The 14,085-nt window shown below is 36.9% G+C and overlaps 9 protein-coding genes across 9 annotated transcripts; 6 read left to right on the top strand and 3 right to left on the bottom strand.

Moving 5' to 3' along the window:
* Nucleotides 1–164: 164 nt before the first annotated feature.
* On the top strand, nucleotides 165–836 carry C9374_000780 (uncharacterized protein; the record flags this gene model as incomplete). Its single annotated transcript, XM_044697805.1, has 1 exon — nucleotides 165–836. One exon carries the CDS (start codon nucleotides 165–167, stop codon nucleotides 834–836), a length of 672 nt encoding a protein of 223 aa, XP_044551922.1.
* Nucleotides 837–868: 32 nt separating this feature from the next.
* C9374_000779 (uncharacterized protein) lies at nucleotides 869–3,197 on the top strand (the record flags this gene model as incomplete). The annotated part of the gene is made up of 2 exons (XM_044697793.1): nucleotides 869–1,540; nucleotides 1,584–3,197. 2 exons carry the CDS (start codon nucleotides 869–871, stop codon nucleotides 3,195–3,197), a joined length of 2,286 nt encoding a protein of 761 aa, XP_044551921.1.
* A 541-nt stretch (nucleotides 3,198–3,738) lies between these two features.
* Nucleotides 3,739–5,935, top strand: C9374_000778 (uncharacterized protein; the record flags this gene model as incomplete). Its single annotated transcript, XM_044697782.1, has 4 exons — nucleotides 3,739–3,985; nucleotides 4,254–4,408; nucleotides 4,641–5,705; nucleotides 5,837–5,935. The coding sequence occupies 4 exons, from the start codon at nucleotides 3,739–3,741 to the stop codon at nucleotides 5,933–5,935; spliced, it is 1,566 nt and encodes a 521-aa protein (XP_044551920.1).
* Nucleotides 5,936–5,997: 62 nt separating this feature from the next.
* C9374_000777 (uncharacterized protein) lies at nucleotides 5,998–6,690 on the bottom strand (the record flags this gene model as incomplete). The annotated part of the gene is made up of 1 exon (XM_044697771.1): nucleotides 5,998–6,690. The coding sequence occupies one exon, from the start codon at nucleotides 6,688–6,690 to the stop codon at nucleotides 5,998–6,000; it is 693 nt and encodes a 230-aa protein (XP_044551919.1).
* A 197-nt stretch (nucleotides 6,691–6,887) lies between these two features.
* On the bottom strand, nucleotides 6,888–7,796 carry C9374_000776 (uncharacterized protein; the record flags this gene model as incomplete). The annotated part of the gene is made up of 1 exon (XM_044697760.1): nucleotides 6,888–7,796. The coding sequence occupies one exon, from the start codon at nucleotides 7,794–7,796 to the stop codon at nucleotides 6,888–6,890; it is 909 nt and encodes a 302-aa protein (XP_044551918.1).
* Nucleotides 7,797–7,881: 85 nt separating this feature from the next.
* On the bottom strand, nucleotides 7,882–10,491 carry C9374_000775 (uncharacterized protein; the record flags this gene model as incomplete). Its single annotated transcript, XM_044697749.1, has 1 exon — nucleotides 7,882–10,491. The coding sequence occupies one exon, from the start codon at nucleotides 10,489–10,491 to the stop codon at nucleotides 7,882–7,884; it is 2,610 nt and encodes an 869-aa protein (XP_044551917.1).
* Nucleotides 10,492–10,893: 402 nt separating this feature from the next.
* Nucleotides 10,894–11,223, top strand: C9374_000774 (uncharacterized protein; the record flags this gene model as incomplete). The annotated part of the gene is made up of 1 exon (XM_044697738.1): nucleotides 10,894–11,223. One exon carries the CDS (start codon nucleotides 10,894–10,896, stop codon nucleotides 11,221–11,223), a length of 330 nt encoding a protein of 109 aa, XP_044551916.1.
* A 220-nt stretch (nucleotides 11,224–11,443) lies between these two features.
* Nucleotides 11,444–11,782, top strand: C9374_000773 (uncharacterized protein; the record flags this gene model as incomplete). Its single annotated transcript, XM_044697727.1, has 1 exon — nucleotides 11,444–11,782. The coding sequence occupies one exon, from the start codon at nucleotides 11,444–11,446 to the stop codon at nucleotides 11,780–11,782; it is 339 nt and encodes a 112-aa protein (XP_044551915.1).
* A 229-nt stretch (nucleotides 11,783–12,011) lies between these two features.
* Nucleotides 12,012–14,072, top strand: C9374_000772 (uncharacterized protein; the record flags this gene model as incomplete). Its single annotated transcript, XM_044697716.1, has 3 exons — nucleotides 12,012–12,393; nucleotides 12,481–12,925; nucleotides 13,019–14,072. The coding sequence occupies 3 exons, from the start codon at nucleotides 12,012–12,014 to the stop codon at nucleotides 14,070–14,072; spliced, it is 1,881 nt and encodes a 626-aa protein (XP_044551914.1).
* Nucleotides 14,073–14,085: the final 13 nt, after the last annotated feature.

Raw genomic sequence — 14,085 nt, 5'->3', positions numbered from 1 at the left:
TGGAACAGTAGATTTTTAGTGCAATAGAGTTGGAAAACAGCTCTTTTAATGATGAACATGGATCAGGAATGCAGCAATCTTGTTGATGTTTTGGTCTTCAACAATCTTGTTATATTTAAAGTTGTTAGATGACAATCATTCAACTTGTTACCCGATTAAAAAAAATGCCTCCCAAGCAAAAAGCATCCTCTTTGAACCCTCTTCCAGTCAACCCACTTTCTTCCAGCAAGATGCTCTGGGCATCAGACCAGACCAAAGTCCAAATTCCTCGTTGGAATGTTTCTGGACAAACAGAAATTGGGAAATTAGGCTCACCAGAAATGGTTTACAGAGAGTTTATGAATTCCGAGAGAGGACCAATGAAAACCATTGATTTATCGAATTATTATTGGGCAGGAGAAGAGGCAAAAGTACGTGAGGAGGAACAAAATAGAATCAAGAGACTATATGATTATGGAGCCAAGTTGTTAAAGTTGATTAAAAACAGTTTACCCGAGATTCCGAATGATAAAATCGAAAACATGGAAGCTCAACAGCAATTTGTTGAGGAAATTTTGAAAAAGAATAATTTGTGGGATGGCCAAATGACATTGTTGCAGAAAGCTTTCCAATCCGATATACATATTGACAAATTTATTGACTTCATGATCGAGCTTTGGCCTGAACCAACAGCATCAAAGCTCATTTATTTGTTGCACATTCTCACAAATAATGACTGTGTGAAGACAAACATTCGTAGAAGACATATCATTAGAATTTGCAACTTTATCATGCATGAAGAGAGTTTTGAGAATGTGTGCAATTTTAGTCTTCAAAATTTTTGTTCAGTCATCTAGGACTCTCGTGGAACGTATTGGAAACATTACTCATGGACGAATTGAGAAAATCAAAACGAAAGCTGAGTGCTAAGGAAAAGAAGAAACAAGGAGCACAGTACTTGTTTGAAATCAGATGTATAGAGTTCCTTTCCACTTTTTGCCAAAAAACCGGTCAAGAATCGTATATGAAATCTCTGGTTCAAATTTACAAAGAGGTTCTCACAACCTGTGAAGATGAATATCTACATTCGATTATTATACTAGACCTTAAAGAAATGAAAGTGAATTCAAAATCTACTTTTAAGATTGTTGAAAAAGTTTATGAGAATGGTTCTGTATTGGAAGAAGTTGCAGGTACTTTTTACCAATTCTGCAAGGCCACTGAAACTGAAGAATTTGTCACCAAGCCCCATCTTCTTGGCAAAGACTCAAAAGAGGAATATAAGAAGAAGAGAAATCTCGAACATGAAAGAAGACTAAATATTTTGCGTGTCGTGCGTCAAGGAACTGAAATGCCAGTTGGAAAGTATCCAAGCACCAAAAACGAATTTGCTATCAACTCTGAGATTTACAGTATATCAGACTTGAAACAAAAGTTACAAAATTCACTTCCAGCTATTGAACCAAAGAACCGTTGGGCATCATTGGAAAAGGTGCATGGGGACAAATTTGAAGAAATTCAAAAACAGGAGTTAATCCGTTTTGTTTCATTAGTGAACCGTGTAGGTATTTGTTTAATACTTGATTATTTCAACATGATTTCAGTTCAACATTCTATCTCTTAGACATACCAGACCGCTCTCCCAACATCACAAAACTCATGAAATTATGAAAATTGACGATGTCAAGGATCATATTCGAGAAACCTTAACCGAGTATTGTGCCAAGACGGATTTTGTTGAATTCATTCAACCAGATATTCAAGTTTTCATGGACTATATTCAAAACGATAACAGTTTACGTCTGGATGATGCTCTATTTTTCTTGGCACAATGTAACGAAGAAAATATTATGATTGTAGAAAAATTTTCACACCAAACTTTTTCAATGAAACCAGTGTATACCTTCCTTATTGATCAAGATGGCTTTATTTCACGAATTCAACAATTATTATTCGACCATGTGGTTGGACTTGGCACTGAAACACCAGTAGAGAAAGAGATGAGGTTGCAAGTTGCTCACGATTGTATTTACCTTATTCAACAAATGTTTTTAGCCATGACCCGCCACTCAGAAGTTGCTCGTATCAAATACCTTCTCACGGAGACCAAGCTGATAGAATCCATGATCCACTGTTGGATGCATGCCAAAGACGAGTTAATGATTTGTGAAGGTTTTTCACAGTGTTTTGAAGACATCATTGAAAGCAGTGAGATTGTTCCCATGAACTTGGTTTTTAAAAAACAATTCTTAGCACTCCTTATTGACATGTTAAGCGTCGCAAAAACCTTACCTGACAGAGAAGAGGATAAGCCAGATTTCACCACACTTACTCGAAGTGTGTCCAGTTTACTTTACCGTGTTTCCATTCCAACTGAAATTAATGCTGCTACAGGTATTTTCCCAAAAAAACAACGAAAATTATTGAGTGCCATAGAAGAATGTACAATTTTGGATGATCTTTTAGCAGTTATGGAGCAAAAGAAGTATTTGATTGAAGAGCTATTTTCATGGAAACTTTCTCAGGAACGAAAGTATTACCACGATTGGATACCTTCACTTGCAACTCTTTTTTCCAATTGTTCCAGGCAACCTTCATTAAGAGAGTATTTTTATAAGGACAACTTTAAGTATTCAGAATTTATTTTGAAAGAAATCGTTTTTCCTTTGAGTGATACTCTGAGCGGATTTGGTGCAAAGAACTTGCCAGCAGCCAACACACCAGTGTGTTATGGTTTCATCAATTATCTATCTATCATTAATCATTTATTATTTGATCCAGAGCAGAGAGAGAGATTTTTCTCAGATCCAGTGAATCGAACCTCTAAAAAGGGTCAAAAATTAGAGGACATGTGTTTCTATTGGATGGTTGAAATGCTGAAACTATTTAAAGACTCCAGGACAGAGCTCACACAAGCCCAACAATTTATTTGGGGAAGAACCTCTTTCTGTGTTTGTTCCATGGTGTTGCATGACTCATTCCGTAAATATCTGGTCAGAGACACGAATTTTGTTGAAATGTTAATGGACTTTTTAAAGTCTAGAACGAGTCACTTATTTAAGGATATCAAAAACGCCTGTTGCAGAATTTTACAAGCCATCTTGAGAGATGAAGAGGTCAAGAACAAGCTCAATGTAAATGCTCTTCTCAAATTCATTGATTCAGAGATGAGCTTTGCTCTAGAATCACCTTTTCCAACAGAATGCCACCACAATTAGTTACAGGCCTCTTTTACGATTTGATTGGTTCACAATTTGGAGAAGAAGCAGAAACACTTGTGAAATCTAAATATCCGCTCCTAAAAATTGCTTTAAAGGATGCCAAAAAACCACTACCTAAATGTTCATGTTGTGGAAAGGAAAGTACTCACAACAGTGAAACCTTAAAGAGATGTGGAGGTTGTAGAGAAGCTAAATATTGCAGTGTAGAATGTCAACGAAAGGATTGGCCACGACATAAATTGGAGTGTGGGAAACAAGATGAGATTGTAGTGACCACAGAAACCACAAGTGCAAACAAATCAACAAAGAGTAAAAAGAAATAAGAAGAGGACTAACCAATGACAATATAATTATTGAAAGAAAATGCATTTCTGCCCAATTGTGATACAACCAAGAGGAACGTTGGTCAACAGAACAGCGGACCTTTCTTGGAACTGGTTTTTCAATTACGTTCTGAACCTCACTTGTCACCTGCCAAAAATTTCGCAATTTAAAAAAACCTTGCCGAATTCTCCAACAGCAAAACCGCAACAAAAAAATGTCCAAATACACTCGAGAGGACTTTGATTTTATCAAAGAGCTAGGCAAAGGAGCCTACTCTGAAGTCTTTCTCACTAAATTCAAGAAAACGAATACCTTTTACGCCACCAAAGTCATCAAGAAGGATTTTGTGATCAAGGAAAAGAAAATCAATACTGTGAAAATGGAAAAGGAAGTGTTAAACATGTTGGACCATCCGAATATTATTTCATTATTTTGTACTTTTCAAGATAAGGATCATTTATGTAAGTAGGAGTGTTCTTTGAAATGTCATTCGTCGTGTGAAAATTGTTATTATGAATTAAAATGTCAAAACGGAAAATGTCCAATCATCATGACATCACACCTCTCATCTTGTTTATTTGGTTTTTCAATTTTATATGTACTGTTGTAACGTTCATCGTCTCTGAATAACCATCATGATGACAACCTTCATCCCCATGACGATGATGATTTCTCTTGAATATTATAAAAACTATATGGAACATCATTCACACACATCATGAACAACAGATTTTGTACTCGAATTGGCACCTGGTGGAGAATTAGGTTCCATCATTGAAAAGTATGGACCTCTGACGTTGGAAGCTGCTCGTTTCTATATGGCAGAACTTGTCAATGGATTGGAATTTATTCACAGTAAGGGCATTCTTCACAGAGATTTGAAGGTAAGAAATACTTTTATGTGTCGGATCATGGATGAACCGTTTTTATTATTGTTCAACATGTTGATGACACTTGACATTTACATGAATATAACAATACCAATAATAATAACAATACCAATAACAATAATAACCATCTATTATACCAACAATAATAACAATCATCATCACCGAAATGATGACCATCTCTTTGGAACTCGACATGAAAATTTCAAATACATTCATTCAACAATAGCCCGAAAATTTAATTCTCACAGAAACATTACATTTAAAAATCACCGATTTCGGTACTGCCAAAATCCTCAAAACCACAAAACCACTCACTTCCGATGGTGAAGAATTCGATGAGCCAGTTCTCTATGTGAAAGGAACCTTTGTCGGCACTGCTCATTACGTCTCTCCTGAAATTCTCAAAGATTTACCCCAATCGGAAAGTTCAGATTTGTGGGCTCTCGGTTGCATTCTTTATAATTTTCTCACTGGTCGACAATTATTTGATGGAGAATCGCAATATTTAATATTTCAAAAAATTACAGCAGTTCAAGAAGAAGGACTTGTGATTGAAGAAGATGAGGAACGTGATGAGGACGACGATGAGACATCTTCTACTCCATTGATGGATCCTGATGCTATTGATTTCATTCGACAAGTGTGTCAATTCGATGCAGAGAAGAGACTAGGAAGTCGACAACGAGGTGGAATGAGTGAACTCAAAAAACATCCCTTCTTTAAAGGAATTGATTTTTCACAATTGGGACAAATGACACCTCCCACGATGAATGCCAAATATCCAGGTCCTAATTTGTCATCGATTTTGAATGGTGGTTCGACCAGTACGAATGGTCTTTATATCCACCACAGTAGTAATAATGGTCAACATCATAACAATGGATCGCCCTCTACTCCTTCTTCACCTGTGAGAAGTTTCAAACCCAATGGTCACATTCGTTCATTAAGCTCCTCATCGGAAACTTCTTCTTCATCTTCGACAGCATCTTCTTCTTCGGGACAAATTGTCATTGATGGAAATTTGAGACGTACCGTTTCTGGTGGATCCGAATTAACAGAATCTCTCAATGATCGATGGAGTAAATTCTTAATGAAGAATGAAAATGTCGTTTATACAGCATTGGTCATTAAGAGACGAAGATTTACTGCAAAAAAGAGACAATTAATACTTACGGATAAACCAAGAATTTTATATATTGATCCTGAGAAGATGTTACTGAAAGGAATTATACCGTGGAGTAATGAATTGTATGTGGTGAAGAAGAATTCGAGAGAATTTACCATTCAGACAGTAAGTAGTCGCGTTCATAGTGTTGAAAATGAATAATTAATTGATTGGAATATGATCAACTCGTGTGTGTGTGTGTGAAATTTGTCATTGAACATTTGAAATTTTTATGATTGCAATTACATGACATGCAGCCTGGAAGAAATTATCAACTCGAAGATTTAAGTAATGGTGTGGATGCTTGGTATGACCATATTGAAGAAATTAAGGAACAAATGAAAAACAACAAGTAATGACTCTTGAGACTTTGTAACATTAAAAAAATTCAATGACATTTGACAGTTACATTTCTTTCTTACAATTTCGCTCGTTCATTTCGTTCTGCTTTTTCAGCAATTTCTCGAATTCTCTTCTCTCTCGTTTCTTGCCGTTTCGCTTCACAAAGCCAACTCAAAATTCCTCTTCTCACATACGGTGGAAATGCTTCAAAATTCGATTTTGCATTTTCACCCTCTTCTTCGAATGCATCCAGTAAATCTTGTGGACACACTAAATTATGTGCATCTGTATGTAAATCCCACATGCCATTTTCTTTGGCCAATTCGATGGCTGCCAACCCGTGCGGAGTCATTTTTCCTTCTCGAATGAGTTCTGCGACACGATTCTTATTCTTGTTACTCCATTTGCTTTGGGAGCCACGTCGTTTCGAAAAGTATTGCATTCGACACTGTTCATCCACCTTTCGAACTGTACTGTCGATCCAACCAAAGCAGAGGGCTTCATCCAACGCTTGTTCGTAAGTGATGCATGGCGTGCCTGAATCTTTTTTGTAAAAGAGAAGCCAAATGTTGTTTTTGGTTTGGGAATGAGTGGTGAGCCATTCTCGCCATTCGGATTGAGTTTTGGCATGGAAGGTTTCAACAAGGGATTTGACAGCTTTTTTCATTTTGTGTTGTTTTTGAATGCCTTTCGATTTAGTGTTGGATTTTCGGGATGATGGTTCTGTGTAATCTGTGTCTTCGGAGGATTTTGATGATTTCTTTGGCATGTGTGTGACAGCGATGAAGGATTTTGATGCAATTTTTTTTTGTTCGTGCAAACGTTAGAACCGAAATTGATTTTATGTGAAAATAAAAGTACATGCGCTTTTTACGTGAAGATGGTGAAATAATGAGAAAATTGGTGCATTCAAAAACTTGTTGCAACACTGTTCTTGGGTTTGCTCGAACATCCACCCTGTACAAATTAAATCAGTGTCATTCTGTAGGAATAATCTGGTCTCGTTACAACTGTGTTCTTGGTTGTCGTTGTGGTTGTTAGCAAGACCATCAAATCTTCAATAGATATTCTTGATCCAAAATACTCAGAATTTTCCAATGCACTTAATAATTTCTCGCTTGGCTCTTGAATGTCCAAGCGAGATGGATTCTGCTCTTTCTTTCTTCGCCATGCTCTCTGGATGATTGTGGCACTCTCTTGTCTTGCTTGTTCGCGACTTTTAATTCTATTGATACTCGCTTGAATGGACTTTTTCAGTTTGAGTGATTGTTCTTGCATCTCATGCGTGGACATTGCTTGAGATTGGCTCTTCTTCTTGAGGTTGCTTAATTCACTTTTGTTTGCTTCATATTCTGCCTTATTCTTTGCTTCTTCCATCCGTCGTTTCATGTATCTTCGTCTCACGATGAAGCCTTTCACTGCCTTTTGCAGGATGGTTGCCGCCATGGATTCCTTCTTTTCAGTTTCCTCTACTGTATGAATACTCTCTGGAAGTGTATGATGAAACATTTCAAGGAATACTTTTTGATGATTCTTTTTAATTCCTAGCGGACTCATCATGGTTGCAGTGAGATGTTTTCTTCTCATGGGCGAGGCAATAGCGAGCTCTTCTTCATCATGATGGTCGAAATGATCATCCTCACTCAAAGGCCTTTCCGAGGAGCCTTCATTCTGTTCTACATATTGTTTCATTCGTTCCCTTAATACATCATCCATCAGATCTTCATGAGAGTGTATGGATGCTGGTTGTTCTTGTTGTTGATACATATCACTAGTCGCCACCAGGAACACCTGTTCATGGCTGTTTCTTTCCTCTAACAGCTCCGAACCTGAATCAAGAGGTAGATCATTCGAAGTGAGTCGTGTTGCTTCCATCGTTATATTTTTTTCTTCCTTAAATATAGATCTAACAGTTTTTTAAAAAACGAAATTGATCATGGTTGATTCCATTGATGCAAGCTCAAATCACGGCATTGGATTTTTGCAATTCCATCAAACTTTCCCATTTGGCATATTCTGGTGTGTTTTGAAACCTCAAAAAGGTGTCTTTCACATTCATCATGACATCCTGCATCAATAATTCTTTCACTTCATCTAAACTCACTCGATGGTGACTTGAATCTTCCAGAAATTTCTTTTTTTCATTGTTGAACCATTCATAAAATCCTTTCCTTGTCGAACTTGGAATGTTCAACTCGTATTTAGAATATGGCCTTAAAAACTCTTCTTCGATGGTCGTTACTTCTTCCCATGGCATTAGTGTGACCATCAATGCAGCACTATTGGACACGTCGCTTCCTCGCTCGATTACCAGCGGTGATTGTCCACTATTCGAGGTGGTATTGCTACTCAAACTTTCACGACTGACTCCCAAAGAACTGCCACTGCTGGCTAAATGACTATTCTTCATTATTGGTCGATTCAAAGCAGACAGGTCCATCATTTTCTGCAAAAACAAAATATTTTCCAAGGAAAGTTCTTTCTCTGCATAGGATTTTAAATGTTGAAATAAATTGTTGTCACCGTAAATCATCCTTTCTAAATCGCTCTCATATTGAGCCTGTTTTACACTCTTAAAGAATTTGGATTTCACCAAGACGATTATCTCAAAAATCATGATCATGCCACCAGCAGCTAGAAAGGGCAGCAACATCCATAAAACTTTTCCAATCAAGGAAATTGCTATAATATCAAAAACAATGACAAATATTAGTGCAACAATCATAATAAACAACAAAATCATATCCACATGAATATAAAATGGATCATCATGCAATAGAAAATGAAGGACTCCCTGTTTTCGAATCTTGTCTCGATTCAAATACATGTCCACACCTATATAGAGCAAAGCCACACAAATTCCCATCACTACAAAGCATGCCAATAAAATGTTCCTCAATAGATTGGCGCTTGATGTTAAATAGAATGTGACAAAGAACGGTATCAGCGCCCACATACACAACGCCACCAGAAGAGCTAACACTAGGCTTGTGAAAATTCCAACCCTTTTAGAAGCCAATTTTTTCACTCGTTCAACAGTGAACAGTCGTTGAAGAAAACCTCCATGTACACAATTCAAGCACAGAAAACTACCTTTGTTTTCATGTTCTTTGTTTCTTTTTCCAGCCTGAGCAGGTTGATCTGTTAATGACAAGATGGAATAAATATTTCTTAAAAACAAGTATCTCAATAAAGTCACACAATATACGGCAATGGTAGACCAAGCTACGACCACAAGGATGGTATGTCCCAACGTTGCACAGGCTGAAACAACAAAATCTGTATGACCAATGAAAGCAGTGAGACAAGCTAAGGGTCCCCAATATGGAAATAATAATCGAACCTTGATAGATCGTCTGTTGAAAAAGAAAGCCAATCCTACAAAGTGCAATACGCAAAAAATAGCAGCTGGAATCAAAAAGAAAATGTCGGCGGTAGGAGGTTCGAGTAGGCAAACTGAACTTTTACATTCAAAAATAATAGAGGGTAAAAAGATGTCCGTCTTGATGTTTGTGAGTGACGAATGTAATAGTTCAGTTGAAGTATTCAAAGCATACCAATTCAAACTTGAGTCTTGTTGGTCAAACTTGGAGATCCATAACCTTCGAAATGCTTGCTGATTCAATTGTTCAAACTGTGTGAAAACACTTGAGGCAATGGTATCATTAAATTTGAGAACCGAACTCGTTTTGGAAGAGAAATTCAGTCGAACCCAATGATCATTAAGAGCTTTCATAAATTGAGGATGTAATGAAAACATCGACCTGCCATATTGAGAAGGTTCTTGTGACATCAATCGCAACCAACAATAATCGTGTGACCGATAGCACTTCGAACTAGTTCTGTTAGTACCATCGAATTGTGCACACCAAGTCATACTTTGTAAACAGTTCGTCAATTGTATATTCAGCAAAACTCCCAAAGTTTCTTCTTCTTTATGCAAGCTTGACACGTTGTCATTACCTTGATTCGAAATTTGATATTGTAATTCATATGGAAATAGAGGCAGCATTGTAAAATCACTCAATTCCAACCATCTATCATGTGCCAACAAATAACTCTCACGAACTCTCCGAATAACTTTTGGTAATTCATAATCGGTGGTGATTAAATATTTCACAAGTGCTTGCTGTGGTGTGTCAAGGAAAGGATTTCCAGCCATACAATCAAAATACCATCTTCGAGCAAAGATCACTCTCGAAGGATGAATGGAAAGAACGTTGAATGCGTGTGAAATCACAGATTTCATGTGGTCCTTGTCGGCTCCAATGAACTTTTCGTTGGTATCTTCCACGTAGATGTGAATGACCGAATGATTCAGTGAAGAGATGTCTTGGAGATTAGATGTTTCAAAGAGCTTGAGACGGGACCGAGATTCATCACGTTGTGCAAATAATCTAGTGTAATTGAGTGTGATGGCTATGAGGGAGGAATTGGAGGATAGAATGGTGAACTGTTGTGGAGACGCTTGCGAGAATCTGTTCATAAAGACATCAAGAGTCGAATATTGAATGTGGTTGGATTCGGCGCTTGTTGATGTTGGTTCTTGTTGGTATGAAGAGGCAGGCATGAAAAATGTGAAATATGCCACCGTGGTAACAACCAAAAGCCATGCTTGAAGGAACATCTAGGACTGGATGGGGAGAATCTATTTTTTAAGTGTCGGTTCGTAATGACAGAAGGAATCACCTTGGAGCGCTTGACACAAGGGCTTTTCTGTTGATGTCGTGTGACCCCAAAATTTGCTCTCGGATTGACATGTCACCCTTCACTCAATAACAACAGTGTTCAACCATTTGAATGACCGCTACAACCTTGATATCATAATTTTCATTTCTAAACATGGAATTAATCTTTAAACTATGCATTCAATTATAGAAACATGACCATGGTCTAACTCACGAGCATGATTTCATCTTACACCTTTTTAAAACAAAAGCACACACAATTCACAAAACTAATAATTATCAACATGGACAAGTATCAAGATTTTAGAGGTGATGATCAAATCATGGATCCAAGACAACAAGAAGGGTCTTACCAGGGAAATGTTGGCCGTGATTTCAATGATGATCAATTCAATCCTAATTACAACTCTCCAGGTAGTCTGGACAGATCAGCCATGGATGAAGGCGGTTATGGAGGCGCTGGTGAGGAAGGAGGTGTTGGTGGTATCAAAGATTATGTGAAGGAGAAGATTAAGAGTAAAGTTTTTGGTGATCGATACAATGAAGGAAGAAGAGATTTCGGTGAGGATGAACAAGGTTATAACGAAGGAGGTGGAAGAGATGAAGACCTTTAAGCATTCTAAATGAGAGTGAAATTGCTCTAATTCATAATGAAGCTTGTAGAATTTCAATGAATAAAACATCGTTTTGATTAGTAAAGCAAACAAATGTTGCAGTTCAGCTTGAGATCATAGAATTAAATATGGAAAATAGCTTGATTTAGATCAGTCAACTTGTAATTTCCAAAACAACGAGTTTCCTATTCAATTATCATGTAAGAGCAATCATTAGAAAATGTCTCAAAAAGCAGAAGAGGTTCTTCGCCTGACTAACTCTGGGAATATTATGAATGATGAATCACATCTTTCCCAAACCTTACAGAATGCAAACACTTCCGAAAATAACATCTTCTATGAACGGAATGATCAACTCAATACCGATCGTATGTTGAGTGAGAGTGGTGAAGGTGGAGGAGCTCGAGATTTCGTCAAGGAGCGTTTAAGGAGCCATGTATTTGGAGAGAAGAATTCGAGTGAGGATCAATATGGACAACGAATGGAAAGTACACGAACACCACCTCCTGCTGGAGAAGCAGCCATAGAAACTGTAACTTCATCCAATCCTAATATTTAAAATTTGTCATGATCATGATTAATTTCCTCTGAGCTTTTTTAAATTCATGAATTTCGGATCATAAAATTTCCGATATTCAATCCGAAAGAATTAATTCTTTTCGTATCATCATCATTGCTCAATCATTCTGAACTTTAAAAGAAAATTGGTAATAACAACGAAAGCATGACCATCCCACAAACAATTATTCTCACTCGTTGTTTTTTTTAATGTTTTTTTAACACAAAAAATGACTTCGCTCCCTCGCAAAGTAACCGTTGCAAAGAATTTTCTTTTTTCTTATGAGGAGAGAGAAACAATTTGGAGAGAATTATTGTCGTGGTATGATTTGAATAAGAAGGATTTACCATGGAGAAAACCAAGTACTCACATTGAACCGAAAGGAAATTCATCTGACTCGTCCGATGATGAAAGTAATGATGATGAATTATTAAAAGAAATGAAAATTCATCAACGAGCCTATGAAGTGTTAGTGAGTGAATTAATGTTGCAACAAACACAAGTGGAAACTGTAAAGAAATATTTCGTGAAATGGATGAAGAGATTTCCGACGATCAAGGATTTGAGTGATGCATCCGATGATGATGTTCATGGTGCTTGGTCTGGATTGGGTATGTGTGTGCATGTTATTGAATTCCGTTTGATTATTTAATTCTTTGCATTGATTCATCAACTGTTCGAATTTGAAATAATTCAAGGTTATTATAAAAGAGCAAGAAATTTACATGCTGCTGCAAAATATGTAGTTCAAGAGTATAACAAACCTATTCATTACAAGGATAAGAGTTTAACGCATAATGTCATTTACAAATTACCTGACAATGTGAAAGACTTGATGAACCTAAAAGGAGTTGGAAAATATACTGCTGGAGCGGTAGCTAGCATTGCATTCGGAAGGTGTGCCAGCATTGTTGACGGAAACGTGTTTCGTGTGTTTGCTCGTTTAAAACAAATTGAGGAAGATATTGCGGTTCAAAAAACAGCAACTTCAATATTTTGGCCAATGGCCGATAATTTAATTTCTCACTTTAAAGACATTGAAGACTTGTGTGACGACAATGAAGATACCACTCCTATGAAAACTAGATATGGAGATTTGAATCAGGCAATTATGGAGCTAGGAAGAACTATTTGCATTCCAAGGTTAGTGATTGTAATAATAATTTATTATCAATTAATTGCGCGATTATACGATTGTATCAATCATTCGTCACACCTTGGTTATTGACTCTGTAGAAATCCAAAATGTGGTGAATGTCCTATTGCAGATGTATGCTCCGCATTTAAAGCTGTGGAGAACAATGAGATTAATTCAGTTGAAATTTACCCTGTCAAAAAAAAGAAGACCAAGAAACGAGCTCAAATTGTATCTTGCTGTATATTTTACAAAGACGACGACAATGAAGTGTGTCTCTATGAAAAACGGCACGAACAGCTGCTAGGAGGAACGTGGCATTTTCCACTTGTGGTTGTTTTTGATGAGAAGAATGTTGAAGATGAAGCAGAAAATTCACAAGAAGAGGAAGAAACACAAGTGAAGTCAAAGAAGAAAAAGAACTCGAATGCCTCTCAAAAATCAAAAAAGAACATCGGCAGCTCAGGAAAATCAGCCTCCACAGAATCTGATTCACATTTAAGCAAATTACAACAATTTCTTATTGATGAAGGTTTCATTGACGCCAAACATTCATCTTCGATACCGTTAGAGTATCACTCTACTGTGAATCACGTCTTCTCACATATCAATCAAACGAATCACATTTACAGTTGCAGTAGTAAGCACCTGATTAAGGATTTACAATCTAAGGGAAATTCTGATTCTATTGCTGATCAATGGAAATGGTTTGATCAAGCAGCAAGAGAATCTCAAGGTATTTCTGAAGTGGCTAAGAAAATATTTAGACAATTCAAAAAAACGTTGAAAAATCAAGAAGCATCACCAGTGTCACCTCCAAAAGTGAAATTTAAAATCAAGTCACCGTTTGTAACGAAAAAAGATGAGTCACAAAAGATGACAGACGATACCGTAGCAGAAGAACATAAGTCTTCAGATAGTGAGGAATCAACAGGCGTGGTTGAAGAAAAGGACGATAAAACCACTACAGCAACTGAGGAAATCGAAGAAAACAAAGCAAGATCCTCTAAAGTTAAGGTTGTCAAGAAATCATCTACGGATTCATCCAAGAAAAAACGAAAGAAGAATGAAGATGACAAAAAACCAACAGAATCCGTTTCCACAACCAAGAAGAAGAGAAAGCAAACTACTCTTACAGCTTTCTTGAAGAATTAATTTGACAATAAAA

Source organism: Naegleria lovaniensis, assembly GCF_003324165.1.
Source record: "Naegleria lovaniensis strain ATCC 30569 chromosome Unknown tig011, whole genome shotgun sequence".
Taxonomy (NCBI): Eukaryota; Heterolobosea; class Eutetramitea; order Acrasida; family Naegleriidae; genus Naegleria; species Naegleria lovaniensis.
Note: the sequence above shows the minus strand (reverse complement) of the source record. Positions and strands in the feature narration are given on the sequence as shown.